We start from the raw sequence: 13,118 nt of genomic DNA on the forward strand, positions 1-13,118 counted from the left end.
TTTTCTTAGGTAGAAAGTTTCGATTAAGATGTTACCAGTATGATGAGAGAATCCTAATTTGGAATTCTAATGTTTCTAATTTTAAATGAAATAAAAATTATATACTCAATTACTAATTAATCAAAATATACAAAATAAAAAAAATAGGAAATTAATGATAATAATAAATTTGTTAATCATAATAATACAAAAATAGAAAATACATATGCATGAATAATAATAATTACGGATAGTAAAAAATACTTGGTCTAAAAATATGGTTATGAAAAATTTCATATAGTAAAATAAATAAGTGCTTATATAGCAAAATGCATAACGAAATAAAAACGAAATAATAAATAAATATAAAAATATTTGTTCATGATAAAAAAAATACACACAAAGAAAAATAGTAAATTTCGTGAAAGAAACGAGCATTGCATTCATGAGTGCATCAAGTACTGTTGCTGCATTGTTAAATGTCATGGCATATAGAAATATTCCGTATACGAATATGAGCCCGATGATGGGACTTTCCAAGAAAGCTCACGAAGGCAAGTTACTTCGATAAACTCATTAAGTGAAAAGATATTCCAAGATCCCACCAGTACGATGGGAGGGTTTGGAGAAATATCTTTAATAAAAAGTTTTTGCTCGTATTAGGATTTGCATTCATGAAGATGCTATTTTTACTCGCAAACGACTACCCCGATGATGAGATTTACTCGTTAAACTTGCGAAGGCAAGTCTTTCGGGTAATTCCCTAAGTGAGAAGAAATCCTTGAATCCTACCAACATGATGGGCAGATTTGAAAAATATCCTCAATAAAATGTACTCGTTTGACATTATTTGAATTTTATGCCATGCATTTCACAATTTACATTACGGGTACACCACAATAAAATATTTTCATAGAATAAAAGATTAAAAAATATAAAATAATAATATAAAATAAATAAATAATTCATGAAAAAAAATGACAAAATAATATATAAATAAGGTGATAAACTATTAAACACACAATTGGATGAATTATGAACCGCTTAATTCAATTGCAGTTACCTTTCCAAAAAAAAAAAAGAATATGTGGTTTATCAAGGCAACATATTAGTAAGAATTTATTTTAAAATTAGATATGAAAAATAATAATAGCACGTAATAAGTAAAATATAATACAATAACTTAGAAGAAAATATAAAAAAAAAAATACATATAATGATAAACAATGAAAAGTACAAAAATAAATCAATTAGAATATAATTAATTAATCAATTTGGAAATGTAAAGAGTCACCAATTCCAAATAGGTCAAGGCTCCACTAGAATGATGAGAGGGTCTCGATTTAGTGACCGAACATAATTCAAATAATTATTTTAAATTATAAAGCTAATAAAATTTATTAATATACATAACAAAATATATAATAATGGATATAAAATTAATAAATAAAATGTGAGAAGAATAATAATAAAATGAATGAGAATATATTATCCGAGTAAGTCGAGGATGAAATTTTACTCAAGATATGAAAAGTTATACTCTCGAGCTAATTTTCCTAAGGGAAGAACTTGATTTAAAACTCCACCAGTATGATGGGAGGGTTTTAATCTTAAGTCTCAATATTTTAAGCCAAATAAATATTTTTTAAAAATATTATTAAAAAGGAATATTAATAAAATGAAAAAAAATATAAAATAGGAATGAAATAAAAAAGTGGAAATAATAAAATGATAAATAATAATAATAATGAACATATGGTATAAATAATCATTAATATTGTAATTTATATCTCGCCATGCACCATCATGACACTATTTAAATGTCATATCATTTAGATATATTTTGTACGTGAAATAAGGCCTTGACGATGGGACTTATCGAGGAAGCTTAAGAAGGCAAGTTTGTTTGAAAAATTTCCTAGGTGCAAGGATACCTTCGGGTCCTACCAATATAATGGGAGGGTTCGAAGAATGTCCTTAAAAAAAGGTATTTACTCATACTAGAGTTTGCATTCATGAAGATATTATTTTCTTCGTAAATAATTACCCCGATGATGAGATTTTCTTGTTAAGCTTGTGAAGGCGAGTTTTTTTGAGTAATACCTTAGGTGGCGATTTCAAGAAATATTCTTAATAAAAGATTTTCATTTGACATTATCGAGATTTATGACATGCATTTCATAATAGCATTTTGTGCACATCATACCTATAAAACCGAATAATAAACTTTAGGTCGTGAATAAAACTAAAAAATATTATAAAGATTAATCATTAAGAAAATATAAGAATAAAATTAAAAACTAAGGCTAAAATAGGATAACATATGACTAAATGGTACCGTTCATGAAACAAGCGTTATGGGGATGCTAATCCTTCTCTATGTGTAACTGTACTCCCTAACCTAATTTTAAAATTCGCAGACTAAGTTTTTGTCCTTTAAACGGACCTAAAATCAATTTAGGACTTTGCCTAATAAAACAGATTTAATAAGTGACCAATTGCACCTAGATAAAAAAGGTTAGTGGCGACTCACAAAAATTTTCCATGTCGAGGTGGACGGGTTCTTGGACCCGCATGTAGCGACGGGATCAAGATCAAGTTTATGTTGTTGATCCCTGAGTGAGGAAGCCAATTTGCAACCAGTGAGACCACACTTTGCTAAAATGTCAAGAACATATTTATGTTGACTTAATGCAATGCCAGCTACAAAATGTGCCACCTCAATATCCAAAAAGTATTTAAGTTTACCAAGATCCTTAATGTGAAAATTGGTATCCAAATATTGTGTTAACTGAGAAATCTTAGCTAAATTACTCCCCATGACAATCACGTCATCAACATAAATAAGTATAGCAATAAAATATCCTCGATGGGTAAATGTAAATAATGAGTGATCAGATGGGGACTGAATAAAACCCACTGCAAGTAAAGATTGAATAAACTTTTGACACCAGTTGCTAGATGCTTGATGAAGTCTATAAAGAGACTTCTGAAGACGACAAACGCGGTGCTCCCCCTATTTGGCAAAGCCCTGTGGAATCTTCATGTAGATTTCTTGTAAACACCCCATTTTGTCTGAGTTGTCTATTGAATTTAAAAAAATAAAATAATAAAATATAATAAAACTAAAAAAAGAAATAAATATGAAAAGGATAAGGATATGTGTGCACCGATATCAATCTTAGATGAATTGGGAAATTTGAAAAGAGATTAAGTTAGGTTGAATTAAAACTTAAGAAACCAATTAAAAAAGGAATAGAACACATTGGCTATAAATATACCCAAGCATCAATGTCAAAAAACACATAAAGGAAAATAGCACAAAGAGAGAAAAAGGGTTTTGTGAGAGAGAAAAATGAGAAGAGGAGAGAAATAATTCTTGAGCTCTTGGGTTCTTGGGTTTCAATTTCTTTGGGATCTAGGAGAATCAATTTAGCTTCTATGGAAACTATTTTTATTAAAGGGAGAGATTAAAAAAAAAAAAGGTAGAACGAGTGTCTTAGTTTCTTGAATAGGGTTTAGAGAAGTGCTCCTCATTCCTAACAGTTCACGCTTGGCATCCAGATTTGCAGTTTGGTTTTCTTTTTGGATTTTTCAGCCCAATTAGGTAAGTTTTTTTTTATAATTTTAATTTTAATTTTAATTTTTAATTTTTTGAGACATTTAAAAGTTAGGAGTTCACATCATTTATATAAATTCTCCAATTATGAAATTTCAAGAATGCCAAAAGTGGCTTCTTGGGAATTTCTAGGTGAGAAAATTGTCCAAAATTATGCCATGAGTGTTTGGAAGTTTTGGAAAAATTTTCAATGCCCAAGGATTTACATAAATATTTAAATAAAATAGAAAGGATAAAATTATAGAATTAAATAAATTAATTAATTAAAAAGGATAAAATTATAGAATCAAATAAATAAGTTCTCCAATGATAAAATCTCAAGAATGCCAAAAGTGGCTTCTTGGGAATTTCTAGGTGAGAACTTTCCAAAATTATGCCATGAGCCTTTGGAGGTTTTGGAAAATTTTTAATATCAAGAATTTTTATTTATTTCAAAAAAATAAGAAAAGGAAATAGAATTTAAATATTGAAATAGATTTTATTTGATAAGGTTTAAAGGACACATAATTGATAAGGTATCAATTAACTGGGCGTTGTGGGGTATTAATACCTTCCTTTCACGTAAGTGAACTTTCAAACCTCAAATCTGTTTCGTATACTATAACCTATATTTTTAATGAACTTGAGTCAAGCTTAGGACCTCATAGAAAAAATAGATTCACTAGAGTGGGTCAATCACACCTAAATAAAAAAGATTGATAGCCACTCCTTTTTAAGTCAAACTGTTAAGTTTCTGGACTCACCACGTTATGACACTTCTTCTTCAAGATCGCCATGCAAAAAAGCGTTGTTGACATCTAATTGGAGTTCCTAGTTACACACTGAAGTAACAGGAAGAAGGCAATGCACTATAACCAATTTGGTCACTAGGAAAACGTCTCATGAAAATTTACTCCTTCAATTTGGGTGTATCCTTTAGCCACAAGTCATGTTTATATCTCTGTACAGTGCAGTCCAGGTTGAATTTGACTTTTTATAGCCACTTAGAATCAATAGCACATTTTTTAGATGGTAATGGCATGAGGCTCCAAGTATGATTGGCTTCCAAAGTAGAGATTTCCTTGGGCATGGCGTCCCTCCAATGAACTTGTTTTAAGGCCTAAGAAAAAGATGTAGGCTCATCGACTGAAGAGATGGCCGTTAAGAAGGTAGTGTGAGTTCTACAAAATTTGAAATAGGAAATATTGTGAGAGAGAGGAAATACCATCAAGTTGGCCGAAGGAGGGGAAGAGTGCTAAGTAGAGAAAAGCGGGACAAGGGATGGCAGCAAAGTATAGATGTACCCAGAAAGATTCTTGGACACTTGTCTTGTGTATTTAGAAGTCACAACAGGAAGCTTAATAGTGGGAATAACGAACTGCTCAATGTTGATGGGTGAAAAAGAATACTCCATGGCTGGTGACGGCAGCCTAATAAATTTTGGCACTCGAGCCAAGTGCATCTGATCTTGAGACAAAGACGGCCCAAGGGGCAGAAGCCCAAGACACGCGCTTGTTGACCGCTACACAAGATTAGGCGAGTTAGATCGCGACGCAAGGGAGGAAGGCCTACCGTGCGTTGGTTCAAAAAAATCACGTTATGCTAAGCTAGGCCGATCCAATAGGCATGCCACTAGTTTGAGCTGTAGCTCAATGAGGGCGTGGCTAGCTGCTGGGTCGTCATGATTAACAGGGTTACGATTTGCTAACCCAAAAGAAGTAGTGCAAGCTTGTAAATCAGGAATGTTGTTGATTTCATTGGGTACAATGCAATTGACCATCGCATTTCTCACCTCCATTCTCACCGTACTGATCAGTCTTCTGGTTACCTCCTTGCCACGCCGATGAAGCTTTGGCCAATAAGGTTGCGGCCTAAATGGTAGAAGTTGAGCAGCAGCCACAACACACTACTTTTCTTCTTGGGCAGCCATGGCGTAAGCTCTCCCGAGTCCCAGTAATGGCTCAATGCTCAAGATTTGAGATCGAACCATCTTGTAAGCATCATCTAGTTGCACTAAGAAGTCAAAAGGCTTCTCCTCCTCACACATCTCTTGCATCTTCTTTCCGGCACCACAAGTACACACAGGTACGAGTCGAATGCTCTGCAATTCGCTTCACACACCTTTCAACTTGCCATAGTATATGGAGATGGCTGATTTTTCTTGTTGTAGTAATACAATGGATCGCTTCAATTCATACACTCGAGGTGCAATTCCCTGAGTAAATCGTTCCTTTAAATCGAGCCATATTTAGTTCTCAATATTCGCATGGGCAGCACGTGTTTGTAACTCATTAAAAAGTGAGTTGATAAGCCATGATTTTACCATCACATTGCATTGGATCCAAGATTGGAAATCTCCGAAATTGACATCAGGTTTAGATATCAATCCATCCATGAATCGCTCCTTGTTCTTGGATTGGACTGTAGTTAAGAAGTTACACCTCCAGGTGAAATAATTATCTCCAATTTCACTTAAATGTTGTGTAACAAAGATTAAGACTAAATGATTAGATGGATGCAAGCAGAAAGGGGATTTGGTATCAATTGCGATGTTTTGCGCATTCATAATGGGCACCAAACCCTCCTAAACATAACTTGTAGAATTGTCTTCCATGGTTGAAAAGAAAGGAGCTAGGTTAGGAGCCAAAGGCTTTGATACCATGAAAATTGTGAATTGTATTGATAAAGTGTGTATTTTGAATGGCAAATTTGCCTTTATATAAATTACAAACAATCAAGATCCTAAAAGCAAGCTAGTCAACCTTGCAAATAAGCTATGTAAAAGGAAAGTATCCTATAATGTATATAAAAATCAATTATGTGCAAATAAAATAAAAGATCCTAAATTATTTTTCCTTTAGCATAATGTTCTGCATTTAATTGGTATTTTCAGACAAATTAGACTCAATAGCAATATTTTGATAACTTATTATACGCCATTTAGTGTAATTACCCATTTATTGACTAATTAGGGACAAAATGGGACACTAGGCATTAACCTCTTCAAGGGTCTTGCCTTCAAATAAGGCATAAATATTCTCACTGGTTCCAATCTCTCTAATCATGAAAAGAGCTTTTTTTATGTTTCTTAAAGCAATCTATCCAACACCAAAGAAAATAAGACCATTACTATTGTTATATGGGTGCATTGGATGGATAGGATTATAGAAAAGACAACAGAATTAAAATTAATCTATATGATGTTAAGTATTAACTTTAATGGATGATAGGATGACAAATAATCTATTTATATCTTAGAATAGGATATGATTCAGTTTAGCGGAAAGAGAAAGGATACCCTTATTTCTATGTTTTCAATTTTACTCCTTAAGGGGATATCTTTTAAAAATTTGTATTTATATTTGCAAAATAATTTATTTCTATTAATTATTCACTTTAAGAGGAGCATATATAAAATGACAACTATAGGATGACTCATGTTTTTTAAAAATATAAGATAATTCAATCTTGTTGAAAATGGAAGGATTATTTTCAATCTATGATATATATATATATATATATATATATATATATATATATATATATATATATATAGGAGTATATGGGTTGCATATCCTAATTACTTTTATCTCTTTTTTTTACCTCTACAAGGTTACATAATTCCTATAAAATTTTATTTTTAGTATTCAATGCATAGATACGGTTAACTTTAATCAATGAAATAAGAAAACCGTTCTCTAACTATACCAAACAAGATATATAGGACGAGAATTATCTTACTTTATATATTATTAATTTTACACACATGAAATACATGGTGAAATAAAATCATCTAATTTACCCACTTTCTTCTCTTGTTTTATTTTGTTTCTATATGAATACATTCATTTTATTTCTTATAACTAATCAATGAATTAATGTTCGTATAATTGTTAATGCATCAAAAAATTATTTAATTTTTGGGATATTCTTAGAAGAGGTAGTTAATCACCTTTGTCGTTTCGAAATGTCTCGTTGAAATGCTTAGACATCTAGTCAAGTTGTTAAATAAATATTTATTCATTTTATCATGTTCAATTAAATCTTTATATTTTTATTTTAAGACAAATAAGCACTTATAATTAATCGTCGATTTAGTCAAAATATCACTTGTCATTGTATACTACATGACGTTGATGTGACATATTGACATGTTATAATAGATGATGAGGTGATTTGTTGATGTGGTATTATGACCTGATCGTGTGACATTTTTTTACTTTCTACATCAATGCCATGTGGGTATAAAACGACAAGTGATATTTTAGACTAATAATAATTAATCAACCATTAATCATAAAAACTTATTCGGCACAACATAAAAGTAAAAGAATTTGATTAAGCACAATATAAGAATAAAAAGTTATTTGAATTTTCCTAAATATTTTAGGAGTTTAATTTTGAAGTATCATACCAAAATTAATCTATCACCTATAATATCTTGATTTACCTCTAAACAAAATAATATTCTATTATGTACAATTAAATGTGCTCAAATATCTAATACAAAATTGAAATGATCATTTTCTATTTAGCGGTTAGGAAATTAGTATATCTTATTAATATTGACATCCTTATTTAACTTTAATTCTTTATTAGAGTCAATTGTTTTTAATAAAATTTAATTTAATTTAAAATTAATATAAACGAATGCCAAGAGTCCTACTTAAACTAATGTAATAAAGTTAATTAAAATTAGTATAAACGAATGTCAGAATCCTACTTAAACTAATGTAATAAAATTAATTTAAAATTAATATAAACTGAATTAAAGTTAACTCCAATAAGGATACACTCAAGTATACCTATCAAAATAGGTCGGCCTAATTAAATAAGGGGTGGGTTGGGCTTAAAAATTTAGACCCATATTAAAACCGAACCTAAATGGGTCAACCCATCAAATTAGAGGGTTGGGGTGGGCTAGGGCAAGCCAGCCTTGTGGATCAAAAAAAATTAATAATTTTATATATTTAACTATATAAAATTAATAATTTAGTTACCAATAATATTACTTATGTTATATATTTCAATGTGTTTAATCTTTACTTATCAAATTAATAATTTTAATTTATGAATTAAATCACAAAATAATTTTATTAATAGAAAATTTATTAAGTAGAATTGTAAAAATATTTTTTAAAAAAAAATAGATTGGTCCAACTCAACCCATGAATTAGCAATGTGTGGACTGAGTTGAAGTTTTGATGATTCATATAAAAAATGCGTTGACCCGGTTCAACTCATATTTTCTTAACCCACAAAAGCTTGGGTTGGGCTGGACCGGGCCAGCACACAGTGACAGCTCTACACTCAAGGCGGTGAAGGAGGATTGAAACAACTTCACCAAGTCAACTATAAAAACAGAAAAGGCCAGCCCTTTTAATATTCACAAGGACCATTCTATTGCTCTTTCTTGCTGCTTTCTTTCTCTTGGTTGGTTTTCCAATGGCAAGAGTGGAATGGACTCAGCGATTACAAAGCAATTGTAATCTATCTTCAAGAAATTGGCCACAAAGCAATCTATCTTCCTTCAAACGATGTTTGGCTCTCAAGTGTTTAGATCTTAATCAAATAGCACAAGTATGGTTTGATAAAAGTCATTGCATTGATTGTAGTCTTTTTTTTAATTTATTTATTTAAAAAAGTATTTAAATATATAAAAGTTTTATTAATTAATGTCAAATTTTTAATTCTTTATAACAGCAAGGATACACCATCAAGACAACTTCACCAACTCAAACTATAAAAACACAAAAAGCCAGTCCTTGAAGGACTATTCTCTCACTCTTATTACTCTTTCCCAAACAGAAAAAGCCATCCTTGAAGGACTATTCCATCACTCGCGATTGCCTGGTTTTCCGATGGGGAGAATGCAAGGGACTCGGAGTTACTCAGCGAACCCTAGCGATTTCCAGCTTCTTGAAGAAATCGGCCATGGCGCCACTGCTACTGTTTACAAAGCAATCTATCTTCCTTCAAAGGACGTCGTGGCTGTCAAGTGTTTGGATCTTGATCGCTGCAGCGGTACTAATCTGGATGACGTACGTCGGGAAGCTCAAACACTGAGATTGATCGATCACCCTAATGTTCTTCGGGCATATTCTTCCTTCGTAGTTGACCGCAACCTTTGGGTAGTCATGCCGTTCATGTCGGAGGGTTCCTGCTTGCATCGCATGAAAACGGGTTATCCCGATGGATTCGAAGAGGCTGCTATCGCTTCCATTCTTAAGGAAACTCTTAAGGCTTTGGATTATCTTCATCGACAAGGACATATTCATCGGGATGTCAAGGCTGGGAACATACTGCTTGATAACAATGGAACAGTTAAGGTCGCTGACTTCGGTGTTTCAGCTTGCATGTTCGATTCAGGAGACAGACAACGTTCGAGAAATACCTTTGTGGGGACTCCTTGCTGGATGGCACCGGAGGTCATGCAGCCAGGAACTGGATATAACTCCAAGGCAGATATATGGTCGTTCGGCATAACAGCATTGGAGCTGGCCCATGGTCATGCACCTTTTTCCAATTATCCACCTATGAAGGTTCTCTTGATGACCATACAAAATGCTCCTCCACGACTTGATCAAGATTGTGATAGGAAGTTCTCCAAGTCTTTCAAAGATATGGTTGCGATGTGCCTGGTGAAAGATCACACAAAGAGGCCCACTGCAGAGAAATTATTGAAGCACTCGTTTTTCAAGCATGCAAAGCCTCCTGAGCTTTCTGTGAAGAAATTATTTGCTCCTTTGCAACCGCTGTCGAATCCTGCGAAACCCCTTCAGCTTAAAGATGCTGCACAACTCGCTCTGAAGAATATGCCTTCAGCAGAACAAGAAGCTATATCACGGAGTCAGTATCAAAGAGGAGTTAGCGCCTGGAATTTTGATATTGAGGATTTGAAAGCGCAAGCATCTCTGGTGCATGATGATGATGATGATGATGATGATATTCACGAGTGCAAAGATGATGATCGAAGCATGAAATCAAGCCTTGGTGATAAGACTGCAGCTTCCTGTATTAGTTCTTCTTCTATTGTACTTTCCAATGATCTATGTAAGAGCTGGGTCATAGTTAGTTAGTTAGCTGCTGTTTTCTGGGTGTTTCCCCAGCTTGTAAACATTTTCACAGAATTCTTCCTTTGGATGTTGAAATAAAAACTCAAAACTCAATTATCTCACAAAATAAGGCTGCAGCTTACTATGAAAAATATGACTTATAAAACTTATAATTGCACATCATATACTGGTGTAGTACTAACAGAATGTGCCGTCTTTTTAGAATAAACAGGACAAATCTGGCAGAGATGCATCAAGAACCTTTGGTTCCAAAAACGGCGACCATAACCAGCGATACAAAGGATACTTAAATACAGAAAATATAGCATCATGTTGACAATTCAAGGTCAAAAAAATGCTGCTGTGGTAGATGGTTGCCTTCTAGATGAATTGTCAGTATCAAGATATGTATACTAGGAGCTATAATTGGGGAGCCTCTCAAGATCCTTGCAGGTCCATGGTAAGAAAGGAGAATCAACACAGTAGGTTTGCATGTTTCGTATCTGACAAGAAGATCCTGAGGTTCTTGAGAATGGCACTTGATGCAAACTGAAGCTGATGAAGACTATTAAAGGCCCCCAAAAATAGAGCACAATCAGTTCAGGGAAATAAAATATAAGGGCCATAAGAATGCAGAGTAGTGCCAGTAAGACTAAGCATTTAATAAAAATGGATGATATGTAAAGTAGCAGTGGTGGCAGGGAGTTCAGGATTGCAAATTTCAACTTTGCTTGGCTCATTATTTAAGATAATGATCAAATTTTCACATCCATTTGTAATGCAGACAGTTTTGAGTAGACAGAGGATAAAGGTGCTTCTCAATGGCTAGCCTTGTTTGGATAGTTTCAACACCAATTTGACATTTGAACATCTCTTGAAAAAATTTGTTGCGCCATAAACCATACAAAAAGAAATGGCATCAACTCTTGATGATAGGCATTTCACTTAATGGTACCTATATGTGCATGCAAGTGTGTGCATGTGCAGATTCGCATGTCATCATTGTCTTTGCCCCTTGTGTCCTTTCCAAACCTCTATCCCATCTGGTTGTCTATTTTCCATCAAATTCTCATCAACTGCATATCATAAAGTATTTTATTACATTCTTCTTTTATGCACATTAACAGCATACATGTTAAGAACAGAATGATAAGATTTCTACCCATCTAACCATAGAAAAGGGAGCCGTAACCACACTAAGTTGGCTACATATTTTGACACTGGTTGAACCAAATCTGAAAATACAATAATAACCAATGTTAGTTACTAACACAAGAAAAGAAAAGAAAAGAATAAACAGGAAAATGTAGCCTTTTGTTCTGATATTTTGCGATTGAATTCTTCAGAATGAAGAATAATTTTATAGGGTGTAAAATTTTATATCATGAACCAAGACTTGTAGCATTTGTTACTGACCAACTGTTGTGGGAGGCATAAATTTATTTACACAATCTTTATTTTGAGTTAATTTAATTAATAAAGATAAAAGTACTCAAATATTTAGCCGATGCTCTGTTGTTTTGTTACGTTATAGCTCCAAAATGTTTCTTTAGGCCGAAGACTTGGTTATTAATTGTAGATTTCTTTCAGGTATCTGCACAAGTCACTCTTCCTGAAATCCTGATTACAAGCGTGATAGATATGAATTAACGGGGAAGTAGCTCACTACAATAGGAGCTCCTTTGCCTTTGGATTGGGATTTGGTTTCAGTTTTCTCCGATGACGACTTCTTCATCATGCCGGCGACTTGTGCATCATCAGAAACCCGTGAGAACGCTTTGGGCAGAAAGCAACTCAACAAAGCTGAGACTGAGAACAGAGCCATTGGGATGCGTGCCTTGAATGTTGATTTGTTGAATTAACTGATGTAGCTTTGCTAAGCTGAGTAAAAGCAGGAACGAAAGACTCAGTTGCAAATAGCTGAAGGGTAAAGTCTATTTACAAGGAAATAAAAAGTGGAAATTGATCAACTTTATGCATAAATAAATTTATAATAATCCAAAATCTAGCGAAAATAATGCCAATCAGGTTCTCTTTTTCTTTATGATTCTTCAATAGGTGAGAATTTATGTCCTTGTAGACAAGAAAGGAGATTAGTTTTTCTTTTATATAGTGAATCCGTAATCCTGCTTATAATAGGATTTAGAGTTTTTTTACATAGGCTTACACTTTTAAGTTCACATATAACATTAGAGTCTAATCTAATTTAGTAAATCATATTATGAATTATAATATTATCCCTTTATTAAGATCAAATTATCTTAGCCTAATTTTGATAAAATACAAAAATAAATAAAGTTCACATAAAAATTTTACTAGAAAATCTAACAGAAATGTCATTGACTTGCTCATACAGAAAGGAAAAGAAAAAAAAAAGGTAAATATCTTGACCCCTTAATTTTAACCATAATTCCACGTCGATCCATTAGTATTAGAAATGAAATCTTTTATTGGACATATAAGTCCAATGGTTAATTAACTATTAA

The 13,118-nt window shown here is 32.8% G+C and overlaps 2 protein-coding genes across 2 annotated transcripts; one reads left to right on the forward strand and one right to left on the reverse strand.

Annotated features, from left to right (window-relative positions):
- Nucleotides 9,439-10,656, forward strand: LOC18594252 (serine/threonine-protein kinase fray2). Its single transcript, XM_018124292.1, has one exon. The coding sequence runs from the start codon at nucleotides 9,439-9,441 to the stop codon at nucleotides 10,654-10,656; it is 1,218 nt and encodes a 405-aa protein (XP_017979781.1).
- LOC108662753 lies at nucleotides 12,257-12,457 on the reverse strand. The gene has a single exon (XM_018124293.1). It carries the CDS (start codon nucleotides 12,455-12,457, stop codon nucleotides 12,257-12,259), a length of 201 nt encoding a protein of 66 aa, XP_017979782.1.

The sequence above is a fragment of the Theobroma cacao genome, chromosome 7 (assembly GCF_000208745.1).
Source record: "Theobroma cacao cultivar B97-61/B2 chromosome 7, Criollo_cocoa_genome_V2, whole genome shotgun sequence".
Taxonomy (NCBI): domain Eukaryota; kingdom Viridiplantae; phylum Streptophyta; class Magnoliopsida; order Malvales; family Malvaceae; genus Theobroma; species Theobroma cacao.